Source organism: Centropristis striata, chromosome 4 (assembly GCF_030273125.1).
Source record: "Centropristis striata isolate RG_2023a ecotype Rhode Island chromosome 4, C.striata_1.0, whole genome shotgun sequence".
In the NCBI taxonomy this organism is placed as follows: domain Eukaryota; kingdom Metazoa; phylum Chordata; class Actinopteri; order Perciformes; family Serranidae; genus Centropristis; species Centropristis striata.
The window spans coordinates 26221195-26241212 of NC_081520.1; the positions used below are offsets into that span (position 1 = coordinate 26221195).

The following is a 20018-nucleotide window of genomic DNA, read 5'->3' on the forward strand; positions in this document are numbered from 1 at the left end:
ACACACACACACACACAGACACACACACACACACACACACACACACTCTGCTACAGGCAGACACTGAGTAGGATCTTTGTGGCCTCTCAGTGGTGCAGGGCTGAAGCCTTGGCCTCATAACTCTGCTATAACACACACACACACACACACACACACACACACACAGCGTCCTCAGGTGGAATTTGGAGGATGAGGCCTTGGCCTGATCAGCCTCCTGTGGGGCGAGAGGAAGTGCTTGATTTATGAGTCTGGGAAGCTGGAAGTTCTCCAGTGAACACACACACACACGAACACACGCACACCTGTACTGGATACACCGACACACAGAGACAAACACACACACACTGAGTTGCTTTGGATGACTGAGTTGACTCATGAAATGTGGCTTTTAACCTGAGTAAGTGAGGGACGGAGGAAGGAAGGAAGGAAGGAAGAAAGAAAGGAAACAAGGGAGAGAGTGAGTGAGTGAGGGAGGAAGGAAGGAAGGAAGAAAGGGAGGAGGGAGGAAGGAAGGAAGGAAATGAGGGAGGGAGGGAGGAAAGAAGGAAAGGAGGAAGAGAAGTCAAACAGCAATAAAACAGCTGAACGTCTTCGTCTCCGTCCTGTTTTCAGTCTGCACACAATAGTAAGACAGAACGTTCTTTAACTGTTCTGTCCCCTCAGATTGATAATTAATGACCTCAGAGTCGTCTGTAAAAATGTTCATAAGTACATGTTTATGACAGCAGCGTTGGTGTGTGATCACTTGTATTTATATTTGCTCTGTGACCCGCCTTTGTCCTCCAAATGCTTTATATTATGGTTTTGTAGAATGTGCACAGAAGACTAAAGAGAGTGAGCTGTGTGTGTGTGTGTGTGTGTGTGTGTGTGTGTGTGTGTCAGGACTGTGTGATCAGCTGCTGCGTCTGTAAATCACAAGATAATTACACACAGACTGAGAGAGCAAACTGAACGAGCAGTGCAGCGTAAATTTGTCTTTTCATTCACGTACTGGAGGTCTGCTCTCTCTCTCTCTGTCTCTCTGTCTGTCTCTTTCTCTCTCTTTCTCTCTCTCCTCGTCATCCTGAGCAGCTCCACCTGTTTGTGTGTGTAGCTGCAGGTGTGTGTGTTGGTCCTTGTAGAGGTGATAATGGTGAATCACTGCTGCATGGGTGTGTGTGTGTGTGCTTGTGTGTGTGTGTCTTTGCTCGGAGGCTTAAACAGGATGAAATCTGGTTGTTTGTTTTTCTGCTCGTCTCCTCCAGGACCTCAGACGTACAGAGTAATAAGCCTCTGTGTTTTGGTGCATAACAATAAACATATCAGGAGGAAATAAAAGACAAAAGCAAACACTGCTGCAGACAGGACACATAGGAGAAAATGTACAATAAAATGTTAAAAAAAATACTATAGTACAATACTAACCGTGTGTAAAATGTGTCTGATTCAACCTTCATGTTGTCTTCTCATCCATCCAGAGTCTGTCCTCCGGGGGCAAACTTAAACTGATTTACTTTGATTGTTTATAAAACATTAAGTGTTAAATAAATTATCACATAATTCTGCCTCACGTCTTGTTAGCAAACTAAAAGTTTAACACTTCATTTTGGAATTTATCCATGCTATTTTGTGGCTATTAGATGAAAATCACCCAAATGTCTGATGTAAAAACATTTGAAACAGAACAAAACGTGTGCAGAGCAACAGATTGTCCTGCATGCTGTCATAAACTTCTGCAGAATCTCATCAACATCTGTTACAGCTGATCAGAGATCTGCTGAGGAATGTGTTGTGTAGCTGCAACTGTGTTCAAACGTTTAAGGAGATTTCTACTAAAAAATATTTTTTAAGGCTTCAAGAAAGCAGAGTAAATGTAATTTGTTTAATCATTATTGAACTATCCAAATAATTCGAGAATTATTAAATTATCGAACATAATTTCTTTGAAAGAATATCAGTTTTTCCCAAGAAGAGTGCTTTATTTCATGAGAATAATGATGGGATAACCTTCTCTCTTACATCCACTTTTTAAGATCTAATCAAACATCATAAGATGCTGATGCTGTGTGGATGAGGAGTATTATTTCTATTAAAAGTCTTGTTTTTATTAATGTCTCCTCCTTGTGTCTCAGCAGGTGCTGATGACGTCCCCAGCGCTGAGGGACGTGGACAGGAAGTGAGGGACATGGAGCTTTCTCTGGATCAGTCGGCGTCTCCACCAGAGCTGAACGGGGACGGGACGCAGCAGGACGGAGACCTGCAGGGATGTGGACAGTGAGTGGAGACTGATACTGGACTCTGAGTCCATTCATCAAACCAGAATCACTGACAGCTGCAGGTGTCTTGACGTCTCTTTGGTTCTGGTGTTGCAGTACTGCAGCTGTCCACTAAGACAAATTCTAACAATTAGAGTTAGAGAAATAGAGTTTAAAGTATATTAAAAATAAATATGTGATCTGATGCAACACCAACACTTATAACCTCTGTGTCTGCGTCTGTTTCTGTGTGTTGCAGGCTGGAGAGGAGGTGGGTCCTCTGGCACGAGTTCATGAAGGAACACGCCCACCTGGACAGCTGGCTGCGATTGGCTGAGCAGGCTGTCAGTTCTCCTAACCCCGCCCACGTTAGCTATGTCACTGCCAAGGAGGAACTGAGGAAGTTTGAGGTGAGGAAACAGAAATGAGCGAGTTAAAAAGTTGTAGTTACTTCATGAAGCTGCATGTTTTACAATGTGTGCAAGTGTTTGTAACCTCGGATATGTTCTGTGTTTGTGTCCAGCGACTGCGGTGTGAGGCCGGGTCTCGTCTCGTCCAGTTGGACGGTCTGACTCAGAGGAACCGAACACTGACGCGGCTGTTTCAGGGCGCCATGCAGGCTCGGCTGCTCGCTCTAGCGAGGGAGAGTGGGCAGCGATGGGACGTCGTCAACACCAAACTGGAATCAACCACTGGACGACTGAAGGTCAGAGTGCATTCCTAAATGAATACCAAAACTCTGGTCATGTTTAAACAAACAGAGCTAAGTTTTTTCTGCAGCAGCACTGTGAAATTATTCTGTAGTAAACAGTTAGAGAAAAGTGTTATCTAAAGTGAACGATGTGAAAATGGAAAATCTGTTTTTCTCTCTCAGCTCTTCGTCTCAGAGTGGGAGGAGTTTGAGGCAGAGAGGGAGGAGCTAACTGTCTGGTTGGCTGACCTCGACGTCCGTCTGAGCAAGGTGGATCACCTGACAGGAAACACCTGCGAAAAGCTGCGACGTCTGCAGGTGTGTGCATGTGTGTTATGTAACTAAATGTCCTACAGTCACTTTCCTTCCTCTCCTATATTTAATATTGTTTATCCGTGTGTGTGTGCAGTCCTTCCAGCAGTGTGTGTGTGTGAACTCGGGCCGTGTGAACGTGCTGCTGCAGCGCGGCGAGGCTTTGATCCAGCGCAGTGAGCCGAGCGACGCTCAGCGCGTGGAGAGCCGTCTGCTGGAGCTGCTGCGGCACTGCAGCCTCGTCTACAACAACATCGCACGTACACACACCCGGCTGCTGAGCATGAGACTGGTACATACACACACACACACACACACACACACAGAGGTAAATAAACATGAGGGTGGAGTGACACACAGGCAGATGGTTGGACAGGTTTTTTTTAATAAACATATTTATACAAGTAAATTCAGATACTCTGCAGCCACGTAAATACAAACGGACAGAATTTCTAACCCACTAACATAAAAAGATACAGTCCTACAGGTATTCTGGATTTACTGTTTTAATCTGACAGGTGTACAACACTGATTTAGCACTGTTTAGATTTAGTAATAAAGGGGAAAAGTGAGAGTCACGTTTCAAAGCAGCTGAGGCCAAGACATTCAACAAATCCTCAGGAACAAGTTTGTACAATATGTCCAAACAGTTGCACGGTCGCTGTTTTAGTCACAGCATTGACGTTGTGAAATTGGACTACCTAGTTAGGTGCAGGCCCCAAAACTGCTTGGTTAAGGTTTGTAAAAAAAATAACAGGATTTGGGATAAAATAATGAGTTCCAAAGCGCATACCACTAGAGCCTGATTTCCACCGGGTGCGGAACGGCTGCGCTGCGGTCACTGGAGCTGATCGCTGCCACTCTAATCAATGAGACCATCCTCACCTGGCCTGCCGCATAACGTCTCAGCAGCATCCCAGCCGCAGCTCTCCACTCTGCAGCACGATCAATCCGTAGCACTTCTATTTTTGACGCGAGCCGTTGCTAAACCACGTCAACCTCAACAGAGCAGATTGGACCAGACAGGAAATCCGACACAGAATCAACGTAATACACTTCGCCCCCTTTCAAAATAAAACGCAATACGCAGTTCATGTGGCCTAAAACTACTTAACATCAACATTACGTCTTGACCGGGGGCCCCAGATCAGCAATCAATCAATCAATCAATCAAAGGATCTCAGAGGATCGGCGACACGGACGACGAGAGACTGATTGTTGAAGTGGAACAGCATACAGTCATTTATGACATAACACATTCTTTTTATAAGGATAGATGGTCAGATCAACAGATCTTTCACGTTCGAGAAGCAAAGTAAGCTGTTTGTTGTTGTTTCCTTTATACACACAGTTTATCACAGGATCTCGCGGTCTCCCATATGTTCAGGATTATTGTGTGTTCTTGTTATCTCGGATGTATGTGGCTGGCTCGCTAGGACTCTAGGCGTTACGCAACCGTTTGCGCAACCAGTGGGGATTGACGCCGTGCTGAGGACGGAGCAAAACTACGGCGCGGCCGTTACGCGCCCGGTGGAAATCCCCAGCAAGGCTTCGTGCTTGGTGCAAGGTGTGTAGAAGGTGATGCAGGATATGCAGATCTGCATATGGACGATAATTTGCAGGTTAATTTATCAACACTCAACACTGATTTTTACTTTCAAACTAACACGAACACTGGGCTCTTGGTAAAATCAAAAAGTTTATATAACTCATGCACCTTCCTCTGTCTTTATACTGCACCTCCTCATTTCTTCTTTTCTTCTGTCCCGTCATTATCACTACAGCCACTAGAGGTCACCACTGAACAGCAAACGGTAATATTAGACGTAAGAAGCTGCACCTCTGGCTCACAATAACGCAGGTTAACTATAAAGTCAAGTGCATGACTTTTCGTTGCTATAACTACAAACAATGAATGAGAACAGCCTACAGTTCCCATGATGCAACTGAAAAGCATCTTTCCTCAGTCTGTCTTGTAATCATGAACTTTTTTTTCCTGTAAAAAACCTCTTTTTATCAAATTGGTGGCATGTGCTGTTGAAAACATTTATTCTCTCATAGTGATTATAAATATTTCATCAACTCATTCATTAAAACATGAACTCTGTGCTTTTCCATTTTCTGTTGTTGTTTCTCCTGCTCCTCCTTCTCCTGCTCCTCCTGCTCCTACTGCAGGTGTTTGAGGATGACTGGATCCTGTCTCAGGCCACAGACTCTGGTTGTCCCTCAGAGACGGTATTAGAAGAGGAGGGAGCGTTTGATAAAACCAACCTGGACCTCTCTGTATCACACCATCCTAAAGGTAAATCAGCACATTAATCATTTCATATCAGACCAATCACAAATGTACAATATTCATGATTTGAAAAACCCAAACTGTTTCTCCATCTTTCCTCCAGATTCCAGCCAATCAACTGACCCCTCCCAGACCTCCTCCTCACCCGCTCGCCTCCCCCCCCCTCCCCCCTCCCCCTCCTCTCCTACCCATGAGCACCTGGGGCTGGAGTGGGACCCCTCGGTGGATATCGGACGCTCTGTCTCCTGTGACGATGCCGACTCATCGTATTTCAGTGCCAGCACAGGTAAGAAAAGACGGCAGAATGAAAACTTTTGACTCTTTTCATTTCACAGTCGTTTCTCTGTAGCTTCAGATCTGATAGCACTTTTACCAGCAGACATTAAGCCTGACGAGTCCAAACAACACACACACACACACACACACACACACACACACACACACACAGTCTCTTTGTGGCCATTTTACCTGTGCAAACATGCAACACCAACTCTACCTCCAGACCACGATGAAGCCTGCAGGCAACATTTAGCTTCCAAATGAGTGTTCATGTTGTGATAAGACTGAAAGACAACTGAAGCTCAGGGCACTGGTGGTGAGGCAAAACAAATAAAAAGCTTCAAGCTGCACGCAGCAGAGTGAGATAGAATCAGATAGCAGAAAGTTTGCTAGCTTGTACAGCCCTACATCATGTTTTCTAAGTTTTAAGGCCAGCTTCAAGGGCACTGCATAATTTTTCATCACTTGGAGGGCACTGCATCATATTTTTATTCACTTTAGAGCACACATCGTGCACTGCATCTTGTTTTTTTTGCACTGAAAGGGCACCTTGTCAAGTTTTCTCTATTGGAAAAGCGTCTTAGGTGGCAGGGCATGCAATTCTTCACTGGAAGGGCACCTTAAAGTGTGCTGAATATTGTGTTTTCATTGCAGAGACCCTAAACCAGGGGTGGGCAATTAATTTTCCCAAGGGGCCACATGACTAATACCACGAAGGTTGCGGGGGCCGGACCAAAACTCTGAACTAAATTCTGCTCAATATTAATTTAATCGCTTTTTAAAATACAGTAAATTATCTGGTTTTAAGCTGCTACTGATAAGAATACATGTTATGATGAGACTGTTAATGTGGAGTAAATCAAATATAGCAGTAAAAAGTAGTAAATACTCCAATCACTATATCACTTTTCCATTTATTTTAAACACAACTGTAAATGACCTTTAGCAAGGTTCCTATTGGTGTTTTTGTATTATATAGCTTTTTTTTTGTGCAAATTTTCAAGGTGTTTTACAATGTTGTGATGCTTTTATTTTGAAAAGGTGCCGTCCAGTGTGAAACGGGTGCTTTAATTTTGCAAGGTAGTGACAGGAAATAACAGGTGGAACGGTCAAATGAAAAACGAACAGTAATTAATAACGAGGTCTTCGTAATTCATATAAAGTTGATATAAAGTATCAAAAAGGCTTCTATAGTGGCTGGCTGACAGGGGCACAAGGTTTGTTAAAATGTGTTTTCTTCTGTAATATATGGCTATATTTGTTGTCTTAACTATAGTAAAAGTGCTTGTTTGCTCAAGTGCTAATGCTCATGTTTGTTATTGTTTTCCCACCTTGTAGCTCTTACGGTGGATTCACAAGGTCACCAAGGAATGTATTATTTTTATGTTCATGGAGCTATGATTTTAAATAAATCTTGTGAGCTTAAAGTTAAAGAGTTAAAGAGTCGACCATCATTCAGCCGGGAATGCTACTAAACATACATTCAAACTACAAAAACAATAAAGAGCATGTATGTTATGCAGTAAACCAGTAATTTATTAACTTTATGCAAAAAGCAATACCTGTTCTTGACAAGGTGCCTGGGTAACTCGGGTAACTCAGATATACGTAAACCGCCTTCAAAATAAAAGCACTGTGGTTGTATTGATTTCTAATGTCTGGGTAACCTCACACGGGCAGGACAATGACATCCAACGGGCCGGATGTGGCCCGTGGGCCGCCCAACGCCCAGGCCTGCCCTAAACGTCACAGGATCTTTACTGCTGTTTTTTCCAAACATGTGGGACCCAAGGGGGGACACCCCGAGTCCACCAGTGACTCAGGGCTTTAGGTTTTGTTCATGTTTCACCAGCTTGTGCTTTTTAATATAACGTCCCCTAATAGATGTGTGTGTCATGCATGTGTGTGTGCAGGTCTGTGTCACAGAGATGGTGTGAAGAGGTGGAGCTACCTTAGCTCCCTCGGCTCTCAGTCTGACATCAGTCATGACATCATCGACCAAGAAGCAGATTTGGTGAGTTTCAAGAAGTTTCTCGAGTTTTTTCTGGTGATAAAAAAAATTGTTTGGGGTGGAAAAAACATGTTTATACAGTACGAACTACCAAAAAAGTACAAGAAGAAGATGAAGGAAAGCACATTTTCCAAATTTCTCTTGCTATTACTTATGGACGATTAGCTGCTAAATGAGCTGTTAAATCCCTCTGACTGTGTTTTACATGAACTGGTTGTCCCTGGCAGAATATAACCTGAGCACAGGTTGAATGTGTGGTCGTTCATTTGTTTAAACACATCAGGTACAAAAGGTCTCTCAGTAAAGAGCAGAGCTCCACCAGACATTGAGAATTTCCTGCACAGCCTCGCTCTGATGCACCAGACTCCATTCAGAAAACAGTCATTTTAACTGCAGTGTTCTTGTGTTCTTGCATCCAGTCACAGCTTTTAACACACAGTTTTTAGTTATGTTTAGGCAACAAGAATACTTAGTTAGGTAGTAAAAAAATGATGGTTTGTGTTAAAAAGTTTTTCAGTAATGTAAATAAGTCAAACTCTGTGACCCATCTATCCACCCCGACCTCCTCCCTATGCAGACATCTGCAGACTGAATTAGAAACATAATCTGTGATAAAATATGTTTCCCTCAAAATGTAATTGAAAATGCAGATGCATTTCTAGGAGATAAAGCTATTTGAGGATGTTTCAACATCGGACAACTAATGCGAATCGAAAAACAGTGTTCTTGTGTTCTTGCAGACAGACCTGGCAAAAAATTAATTTTTACACATCAGCATCATGTCGTAGTTATTTCTGCATCATTTTGATCCGCTTATTGACTTTAAATCACAGATAAATCACTTTATTTTGGCTTCATACTGATGCATTAGTCCTGTACCAGCAGTCATCCAGACACAGCTCCTGCAGAAGAGGATGAAGTTCACTGAGCTGTGTGCACCTCCAGATCATGTTAATAATCCAGAAATGACGCTGTTTGGTTCAACAACATATCTGGACTTCAGCAACTGATACAAAGCAGCAGTAGAGGTTTTTTCAGCCACAGATGACAACAGAAAGTGATGGTAACGTCTCTCGCCAATAACATGCATAAACACAAATGTGATCCTGCAGTCACATCCAGCACTGCAGAGGCCAAAACTTGTCCTGCAACAGAAGTTAGGCTTAATGTTAATCGGATGCAGGAAATGTTTTTGCTCTGTAACTGAAGCAGCTGTTGGTGAGTTGCGCCCCCTACAGGCTGGAGGAGTCAGCAAGTCAGTGATGATATAAAACAATCAATTAAAACAAGTTTATCAATAATTATGAATTACCGCAACAATGAGAGGTCCTTCAGCAGACAGACATGAATCTGCAAAACAGACACACACACGCGCGCAATCCCTCCACACAAAAATGTTTTTAAATCAATTTAACAAACAGAATCACAGAGTAACAGTGTTACATTTTCTATATAGATTTATTGTTTTCCATCTCATCTCTGTGAGGATTTTGACAAAATTGTTTTGTTTACTTTGCTGAAAAGATTTAACTTTATTTTATTTTGTATTGATTTTATTTATTTACCTGAAACATCCAAACTCACGCGTCGACGTGTCAGAGGATCCACAATAGACCCAGAGAACTAAACCATGTGGTGTTTTTCATCTTACACTCTCTGTTTCTGTTGTTCTGCTCTGACCCAGATGCTACATGGCCCAGAGGCTCCATCTGTCTGTCTGTCTGTCTCATACATACACACATACACACACACGCGCAGAGTCATTGATGTTCCGATACACCAGCTATCTAAAAATGTTCTCCCTCGCTGTGTGTGTGTGTGTGTGTGTCTGTGTGTGTGTCTGTGTGTGTGTCTGTGTGTGTGTGTGTGTGTGTGTGTGTGTGTGTCGGCTTTATCGTTACAGCAGTTCAGCTCCTCTTCTGTTGATTTATTGATGACGCCTGCAGGATGTGGCACCCTATATGTTGTTATCACTTTCCTTTTTTAGCTTTATTTTGGCGAGAAATGTGCGTGTGTCAGCGGCTGCAGAGAGAGAGACTGAAGAACACAAATAAAGAGATGAAAACGGAGAGAGGGAAAATAAGACAGTGTCCATGAGTTGTGGGGAGATGGAGACAAGAAGAGACATTAGAGTATCCTCCCGTGCTCGCCTGCAGCCCCCCCCCTTGTCTGTTTCACACCCACACACTGTTGCACTGTCGCTGAACCCCAAAGCTCAACAGGAGAAGAGACCAACAGAGAGTCGCACGTAGAACTGAATTAGCATCTGCAGCATCCCAACAAAGACATCAAAGTGTGGCACATCCTTCTGTATCTTCTTCTTCGTTCGTTATTTGTTGGACGAGTGAAGGCGTGATGTCAGCACGCTGTCCCCGCAGGCTTGCCTCCGCCTGCCCAGAGGACTCCACATGTTTGTACTTCACTAATCTGCGACTGTGTGACCTCATCGCTTGTACGCTGCATGAATCCTGAATGCAGCTCAAAGACCAGAGACCCTGTAGAGTCTTTGTGTCTCCCCCCCACCACCACCACCTGCCTCTCACCGCACACAAAAGACTTTCACTACGTCAGTTTACATCATTCAGTTTCAGGCGTCACAGATTGGACTCACACTCCAACACAGAACCAGCTGGTCCTGCAGCCTCTGATGTGGAGGGTAAAATCATAAAATCACAAACAAATGAGCAAAAGTCAGCAACAGAACAGTTAAAAACGGTTACATTTAAGAGCAGAATAGTTTGTAATTGTGCCTTTAAATTGACCTGTAGGTACACAAGTGTATAGAAACACTAAGAGTTTCCACAGAAATATTGTGATTACACGCAGAACTTAAAGCATTGGCCGATAACTTGAGCAAGAGGAATAATGACTATGACATCAGTTAAATAAAACAGTGCAATATTATATTGTATCTTCATGTAGTTTTGCACTTTGCACTATCCATCACTATCATTTGCATAATTTTTTTCGATCAGTTAATAGATTGACTTTCTTCCAGGCAGTCCATTGTTTCAGTTTATTCCTGTGAAATATTGCAGCAGATAAAACATCTAAAACAGCAGAGAATGTGCAGCCTTTATTTTTTTGTTAAGGTTGTGTTCATGTTTTTTAATGTAGTTTGGAGGTGCACTGCTATCAAACTGTTCTTAGTGCTGCATTCAGGACAACCAGGTCTTCTAAAAATTGCATTCTCATACAATGAAACTGGAATCTCAGTTTCATTTCCAGTCACAGCTTTTAACACACAGTTTTTAGTTATGTTTAGGCAACAAGAATACTTAGTTAGGTAGTAAAAAAATGATGGTTTGTGTTAAAAAGTTTTTCAGTAATGTAAATAAGTCAAACTCTGTGACCCATCTATCCACCCCGACCTCCTCCCTATGCAGACATCTGCAGACTGAATTAGAAACATAATCTGTGATAAAATATGTTTCCCTCAAAATGTAATTGAAAATGCAGATGCATTTCTAGGAGATAAAGCTATTTGAGGATGTTTCAACATCGGACAACTAATGCGAATCGAAAAAAAGACACTCTAGAAAAATGTAAAACTTCTTACTTTCACATTTTCTGCAAATCAAAGAGTGATGGAAGAAGGAGGGTTGTGTTTAGGACAGGAGAGTACAGCTGCGATAGGAGACTCAAATCATGTGATCATAACTTCTATTTGTAAAATAAATAGCAATACTGGTGTAATTGTATTGCAAAATAGTTTCAATGTTCTATTAAACTGCAATTATGCAAAATTATTGCATATATTAACAGCAGATTACAATATTTCTCACTTTCCTACTTGCAGGAAATGTTTAAACTCAAAACTAAAACCAAATGTCTGCAACTGAGCATGGTAGCTGTGAAAGACAACATGTTTTGTTGTTATTTGAGAAGATTTATTTTGCAGTCAACTATCAGAACTCAGATATTGAAACTGCAGTTTAACTGAAGTATCACACACAAAAAACAACGATGGATAGATAGATAGATAGATAGATAGATAGATAGATAGATAGATGTCATGCACTAAAATAAACAAAAATGTGTCTGCCTGGAAAACAGAAAATCCTTCAAAAGCCTAGATGTTATAACTTTTATTTGTATAATTTTCTAACAAACAAGCAAACAAGTGTGTGTTTTGTGTTTCCTGTGCAGCAATTAGACGGATGGCTTGACCACGCCCACCCTGGCCTCTTCTCCCCAGTGGCGAACCCAAGGGGCAGGACTCGTCTGAGCGGAGACCAGTGGGCGACCTCAACCCCTGACGTACAGGACGGAGAGCCGGTCAGCTTTGACGGCGGGCGTGTGAGGGCGTGGCTGGGAGTCCAGAGCCCCGCCCCTCCAGAGAGGAGGACTTCCTGCTCCAGAGCGGTGCAGACTGATGGGCAGGTGGAGGTGAAGTCACATTCACTCACACTTTCACTAGATTCAGTCCTGACCTTTGATCAACTGCCAGACATTTGCAAAAAAAAATTTGCAGCAGTAAGTCAAATTAAATTTTTATTTCAGAGGATGCACCTGGTGACCTTCTGTATTTATTTTAACTATAGAGCGTCCTATGAAAAGCCTCAAACCAACAGTGAGTGTGTGACATAAGTTCTTCCTCTTCGACATCTTGGTCAGAATGTTTATAGAGACGGAGACTAACTTATTGTTGTTTTGAGTCTTTTTGTGAGATTTTCTGACAGTAGCAAACTATAGAATAAGGCAAACCTTATTGTCTCGTCGTACTTGTTTTCGTGCAGAGTTCAGCGTTAACATCCAGCACACAGCATCACATGAACAACTCCTGACCCCCCCCCCTCTCTCTTATGGAAGAACACAGATGACAAAATAATTGTTAGAGGAAACAGATAGATAAATAAATAAATAGTATCAGAGTGCAAAAAAGTCAACCTATGGCTACTTTTTACTTTCCTTCAGACTTGTGACTTGTTGCGTCTTCATGTCGGAGCTGAAAGTTGTTCTGGACCTAAACTAATGTGAGGGAAACTAAAAACTAAAGCAAAAAGTGAAGAAAGTCAGTGAACTAATGCAATAAGTTCAGGTAGCTCTCCTCATAGATTGTATATGGGCTAGCAGAGGCATTACAGTAAATGTTAGCAGCAGTCTCGGATCATGATGTTCAACTTTAATAAAACCATATTAGAACTAACTAGTTGGCCTGTAGTCACACATCACCAAAAAATGATTTGGCAAAGCAATATTTGGTGATCGTTGTGACTAATCAACATTGTCAGGGAATAACTAAAATTATAAAATTATAATCCATACAATATACTATATACAGTGTACATTGTAAAATATATAGATTCTTACACAAATAAAAAGAAGCATTTAGGTAAGCACCAACTTTTATGTTATTATTGTCACCAAAATAATAAATAATACATGTCAAAATAATACATAAATAAAAAAGAGACCCACAGCTGACAGCTGATCAGTCTGGAACAGATTTCACTCTGTTTGTAAAAAGTGACAGCGAGCAGATTAAATAATTATGAGCAAGAGAAGCTGGAACACAAATCTGATCTGATCCTGAAACAGAGAAGAGAGTTTATTGCTCACTCGGTCACTGATTTACTTCAGTACATTTTCTCTCCAAAATGTGAGTCTGAAACTGTTTTTTTGTCCCCTTGAGGTCATTGATACATGTACAGTAGGCTGAATCACACACACACACACACACACACACATACACACACACACACACACGGAGTGATGTCCTCTCTCGGCTCCATCAACATTCATAATCATCAGCTTTTATTTTTCCACCTTTTGTAAAGATGGATCCCTGACTGTGTCCTCCGTCTCTCAGCCTTCGTCTTCTCTCATTACCGGTGAAAGTGCCTATTTATTCTCCTCTTCCTCCGTCTCGTCCGCCGCCGAATGATTCCATAAAGTCCTGATTTATGCATTGAGTCTGGCTGCACTTTAACTGTCGCCATAAAACCAGCAGAAACACTCACTTCCTCCTCTGCTTCCTTCCTCTTCACTTCCTCCTTCCCTCTGCTGTGTTTTTCTTCCGTCTGACTTACAGCCAGGTATAGATGTCCCAAAAGAGATAACCAGAGAAAAGTTTGTAAATTAGTTTTTCAGGGTCAAGAAGTGTGTGTCTGTGTGTTATTTTAATTACAGTGATTTTGTGCACACTCATTTGCAGTATGCGAGTTTGATTGAACTTGTGTTTGTGCGTAATAGCATCGACACTTTCTAATGGAGGTTCATTACTGACAAAACTATCGAGCGAGCACAAAACAAATTGGAGCAGAAATCAACCTGCGAGTCAGATCTGAGGGCAGCGGAGGAGAGAAGCAGGAGTGTAATCGACGTGTCGGAGTGGCTCGAGCACAAACTGAGAGCGAGAGCGGAACGAGCTGCGTTCTCACTTCTCCTCCAGCAGCGGTTTCGAGTTGAAGTCACGTCACTGCGAGAGAACTCAGCACAGCTGGACGACATCTGAGATACAAACATCCAGAGAGAATCAGCTGTCTGCTGTCAGATACTGTAGAACCTGCAGCAAACACGAAATGTGACAGCAGACTCTGGCAGGGCTGCAACCACAGACTGTAGAACATCATGTTGTCCCCTGTTGGTTTGTGGACTGTTGCTTTGAAGCCTCGAGTTTGGCATTTTCACTGTCACCATGATGTTCTGCAGCTGGTTTACGAACAAAACAGCTTCAGAATGATGCTAGGTTGGTTAGCAGGACAGTCGTTCTTCCAACTGAAAGTTTAGTCCAGCTTAACACCGAACGAGACGTTTTAAACTATCAAAATGTTCTAGTTAACTTTGATGAAGTGAAAACGCACTGTGAAAGGATCAAAGGGTCAACTGTGGTGATGACCTATCAATCATAAGATAGCTCCGCCCTAACCCCTCCCTGTTTCCTGCTCTGTTTGACTCTAAATGGACCATAATTAACTAAATGAACATCATGCTGTATTGAAGAAGACTTGAAACTAACAATTGAGACCATAAACTCATTATGACAGTGTTTACTGAGGTCACAAATCAGTTCAGAAGTAGGATCAGTTTCCTGTTGACTAACATACAAATTGACTTGTTTCTGCAGCCGATGGAGTCGCCCCCTGCTGGATATCAGATAGAATGCAGGTTTAAGACACTTCACTCGTCAGCTAGGCTGCAACTAATGATTATTCTCATTATTGATTCATTTATTAATATAAATGAATCCAAAGTTCAGTCATCAGGGTTGATTTTATTTGGGTTGCACAATGTAAGTTATAGTTGCAGCTCTGCTCTCTGTGTCCACTTTTTAATTAATATTTTCCTGGTTATGATGCATTATTTCACTCGCTGCTGCCCTGTTGTAACTATTCACCGTTGACTTCACCAGTGTTTTTGTTTTCGATTGCACCATCAGCAATGTGTCAACGATGCACCTGAATACCTCGTTTTAACACCAACACGCCCAAGGGTGCACAGATAAACTGGGTTAAAAATGTGCACAATATCAATATATCTATATGCATATATATGGTCATTTTAAACTCCATATTTCAACCGTATGAGGGATTTTAGTCATCAGACATCTTAAGTTATAAGAGTTAACGTCAGCTGCCATACTGCTAAACAGCCTCAGAGAAATGTGGACATTTTTGTCCATGGAGACCTTTGCAGAAAACTACATATTGCACATTTAAGTTTCCTCTCAAGGGTTTACAAACAGTCCAAACTTTGGAAAAATGAATGGCATTTTGACCCTGCAGATGTGTCTTTGCATTACATTCAGACATTACCAGACTTTATTTTACTGTTTCTAACTGTTCTGTGTCACAGTTTTACCGTGATGGAGGCTTCAGCGAGCAGCCTCTATCTGGCCCCGCCCCCGCACCGTCACATGACCTCAAAGCCTCGTCTGATTGGATGAAGCACCTGGTTTGGTCGAACCTTCAGGTGAGCTGATGGTTTTGATGATCAGTGACTGGTGTTGTAGGTGTTTTAGACACAGTGCAGTGTAGAGAGTGCCAGAGGATTCCATCAGAGCACAGTAATTAAAGTGTCAAAAATTAATGTGGTATTGATTTATTGATGGAAAATAACACACACACTTGTTATAAATGAGTAGTAGTAATAAGACGTGGTGTGTGTGACACCCTTGGGGGAGAAGTAAACTCTGAGTGTGGAGGCAGATATTTCTGAGCTGATCTATTCTGAAAAAGTTTCTTGTGAAAGTATGAAGTGTTGCCTGAAACCAGGCGACTAACAGAAGCTCTCTGTTCTGCAGGCTGAAGAAGAGCCGTCCTGTTGTGAGGAAGCCGAGCGACTTCTTTCTGAACAAAGGTGAGAACTGAGACGGAGCGATAACAGAGCCAGACCGGCTGAAATCTGCAGAATATTTTTCAAACCACAGAGATAACAGAACAGTGTTCTTTATGTTCGGAGGTTGTAGAGAAACGCATGAAAGGTCAGTGGGAAAAAAACATGATTTTCATCAATTAACAGCAATAATGTTGATGCTTGAATGCAGTTTGTGGTATTCTGCTTCAAACCAAACTCCAGATTTTATTTCCCATAATAAAAGATTTAATGCTGTTTAAAAACTTCTTGTTGCTGCCAGGAATTCAGTTCAGGATGAAGAGTAAACAGTCGTGTATATATATATATTTACTTATACATTCATGAGTGTTGTGTTAAAGTTATCAAATTAGTCTGAAAGTTTAATGAAAAGCCAGCCGAAAAAATATCTATGTTTAAAAGCCTGTCCTGCTCCTCCTCCTCCTCCTCCTCCTCCTCTTCGTCCTCCTCTTCCTTTCCTCCTCCTCCTCCTTCTCGTCTTCCTCCTCCTCCTCCTCCTCTTCCTCTTCCTCCTCCTCTCTCTCCTTTTCCTCCTCCTCCTCCTCCTCCTCTTCGTCCTCCCCTTCCTCCTCTTCCTTTCCTCCTCCTCCTCACTCTCGTCTTCCTCCTCCTCTCTCCTCTTCCTCCTCCTCCTCTCTCTCCTTTTCCTCCTCATCCCCCTCCTCTTTCTTTTCCTCTTCCTCATCTTCCTCCTCATCTTCTTCGTCCTCCTCCTCCAGCAGCAGGGCCCCTCCCTCCCCTCTATCCCCGGCCCTGCTGGTCCTCCTCCTGGCTGCAGCTCTGCTCCTGCTGGTCTGTGTGATGTGGGTCGTGCGGGAGCCGTCATGTCACTGCGGCGGCCGGACGCCTCGGAGCTTCCACCTGTCGCTGAGGTACGTCAACGGCCCCCCGCCCACCTGAAGACCACCCAGAGACTCCTCTAACATCTCATCATGTGACAGTCATTTCAATTAACCTGCAGCCCCAGACTCAAACACAGATACCTGCCGGCAACGCAGCACAGTAATACCGCCACACTCTTCATTCCCATCATTATCACTTCATATTAAACTCTGGCTGCTGTTTTGTTTTAGGAGTTGCAATAACTAATATTCAACCTTTCAGACTTTTTCTTAAAACACAGAAATATTTTTGCCTGAAAGGTGAAACAACACGACTCATTCTCTGCTGTTTACATTTAATTCCCCAAACCTTTCTCAAAAATAAACATCAGTATCTATAATAAGAGGCATCAGCAGGAAAAAAGTTTGAGTTGTATCAAAACCATTGAAATAATGTCATCACATCACATTTTCTCTTTTATCTCTGACTTTGGAAAAATAATTCATTCTTGACCTTGACAGTAGTACCATATTACCATTATTGTTCAGTAACTGACTGTTTGAGGTGGATTATTTCATTATTATGCAGCTTTTTTTAACCAACTATTAGTTCCAAACTCCAGCAGGCCCGTCAGATTGCAGGGATTAGCCACATTTAGCCACAAATTGCAAATACATGAAAATATTATAATTGTTGATAATTGTGTCTGTCGGCAGCTGCAAGTTAAACTGTTGTTACACATTTAAAAACGTGCCTGTAACTTAAGTTTATGACGAAGCTTTCTCGCTCGCTTTGTGGCAGCAGATACCATCCATTATATTCACTCTGAGGAATATTTTTAAACTCCTGACGGCTAATATGTGGCATTAACATTATCTCTGGTGTCAGCCGGTTGGAAATTATATTTCAGAGTTCAAGCCTTAAAGAAAAAATCTATGTAATTGTAGCAGAATGTATGTAAACTAACGGGAAGTTGTAATTTGTAATGATGTCTCTTTATGTATTATTGGTCAATGAAATTCATAACTGCATTCATAACTGCCTTATTTACCAGATAGATGGTGTGTTATTGTAGCATCAGGCTGGTTTCATGTCCACACTTTGTGCTGTGTCTGATGTTTACGTCGTCATATTTTGGAAAAACCAAAGAAACACTGGTGCCTTTTTGTCAGAAGTAAAACCCTTTTTTTGTTTCCCAGCATCGGTTCGGCTGAAAGTGTAAAAATGTTGCAGGAAAATTAAGGCTAAACGACTTTTGTGGAGTAATGATAGAAATGATTATAGATAATAGAAACATTTAGACTTTAAAAAGGCTTTTTATTTCTTTTTTTTCCCCCAGATATGAAATTATAATAATGCATCACTAACACTGCAGGGAGGTGAACTGTTCTAACAGTCGGATATTTAAAAGATTGCCTGGATTTATCTTTAAACTCCTCTGAGCTAATGTAGCTAATGCTAACATAAAGGATGCAGCTAACCTGAAGCTTTTCTTTAATATCTGTATTTAATACTTTGTGTTCTGCCATTTATGTCAAAATAATGAAGTATTTGTAATCACTAACTGTCTTGTTGCACCACGATGGCACTTCATTAAGATGTTTTGAAAAGTTGACTTTTTTTTTCTGTTTTTTATCTTTCAGACCATTAACAATGTAAATCATCATCAAATATTATACATATATCTTACTGCTGGCCTTTTATGACAACAGAAATCATGTATGAATGTATGGAAGCACATTTCTGCAGAAAGAAAAGATCATTATGACCAACTTTCTTGAAATAACGTCACAGTATCTCTAATTAATGAATTGTTATTTAAAAGTGAAGACTCCCTTAATACCGTGGAATAATGCCTTGGTATCTTCAAATATTGCCTTAGTATCTTAAAATCTGTAATTTAAGACAATATTTTTAGTTTCTCATAATAACTTACTAGACTTAGTTTTTTTCCTTTTCGTTGTGTTTGCAGGCAGCCTTTGGTTTCACTTCGTTACTATAAAGCATAACGATGCTATTTAAAGAACAATAATTTCACTGTGACCAGAGTAAAAGCATGAACATGATGGATTATCTGCAGCTGGTTTCATGTCTCACAGACACACAAGTGTTTCTGTTTTTAGAAACTGGATACATAGTTTACAAAGTACATTTGATAAATATTAAAATGGGCTAAAAGATGAAAAACAAACAGCGTATTGCCTGAACAGGAAGTGTGGAATGATTCCTCTGTGTCTTTTTGCTGTGGAGTTGTGACTGATTGTACTTTGACTTCCTCCGTCCTCCAACAGTGTCAATAATGTTCATCAGCCTGCAGAGCTGCTGCTGCTTCACATGTTCAAATGTTGGACTGTTGATCATGAAGAACCAGCTTGTTGAGCTGATTCAGTTGTTTGTTGCAGCTGCTTGATAAAAGCTGAAAGTCTGACTTTGTCAAGGGAAGATGTCAGTTTACCAAACTTCTCCTGAAGTATCACTGTCCTGCAGGTCTGTCCCTGCTCTAACTAACAGCTGATCCAAGTGATCCAGTTCAGAATGAGTCGATCTCATGCATCAGCTGTCAGACAAATCTGAAATAAAGTCATTGAAGAGGGAACTTTATACATTAACTGCCATCTACAACATTTCACTTGAGTAGATTATTGTTAAATGCTTAAAAAAATTATATTGCATCCAGTCAAATGTCCTGCTTTTGTACACATGTTTGAAGATAAATAAAATAAACGTCATGAAACATTTTGCATTTTATCATTTTGTCAGTTCGGCATTTGTTTTTTCTCAATGTGCCACAAAAACCCATTCATTGTAAGTTTCATTTACTTTATTCAAACAGACTTTTTATTCTCTCTCTGTCAGAAGTCTCAGTGGAAATGCATTTCTTTCTTTCTGTCATGCAGAACCTGCAGAAACATTGTTCAGTACAGACTGGAGTTTAATGAGGGCCTTTATAAATATAAATTACAGTAGCTGTAGCAGGCACCAATTTTGTTTCAATAATAACAATTTAAATGACAATGTGTACTAAACTTATCAGTGGTTTGTTATAGTTTTTGGCTT

The 20018-nt window shown here is 41.4% G+C and overlaps 1 protein-coding gene across 2 annotated transcripts in view; it reads left to right on the forward strand.

The window, feature by feature from the left end:
• Positions 1-19691, forward strand: part of si:ch211-137a8.2 (uncharacterized protein LOC777613 homolog) — a 40063-nt gene extending 20372 nt beyond the window's left edge. Inside the window, exons 2-13 of one of the 2 annotated variants that reach the window (XM_059330469.1) lie at positions 2112-2253; positions 2494-2644; positions 2758-2940; positions 3109-3243; positions 3335-3529; positions 5413-5539; positions 5637-5819; positions 7726-7826; positions 11973-12212; positions 15621-15737; positions 16069-16124; positions 16859-19691. In XM_059330469.1, coding sequence (XP_059186452.1) covers positions 2165-2253; positions 2494-2644; positions 2758-2940; positions 3109-3243; positions 3335-3529; positions 5413-5539; positions 5637-5819; positions 7726-7826; positions 11973-12212; positions 15621-15737; positions 16069-16124; positions 16859-17039 — 1758 coding nt within the window. In that variant the 5' untranslated portion in view covers positions 2112-2164 and the 3' untranslated portion in view covers positions 17040-19691. The remainder of the gene's footprint in view (positions 1-2111; positions 2254-2493; positions 2645-2757; positions 2941-3108; positions 3244-3334; positions 3530-5412; positions 5540-5636; positions 5820-7725; positions 7827-11972; positions 12213-15620; positions 15738-16068; positions 16125-16858) is intronic. The other variant, XM_059330471.1, reaches the window with a different exon arrangement.
• Positions 19692-20018: the final 327 nt, after the last annotated feature.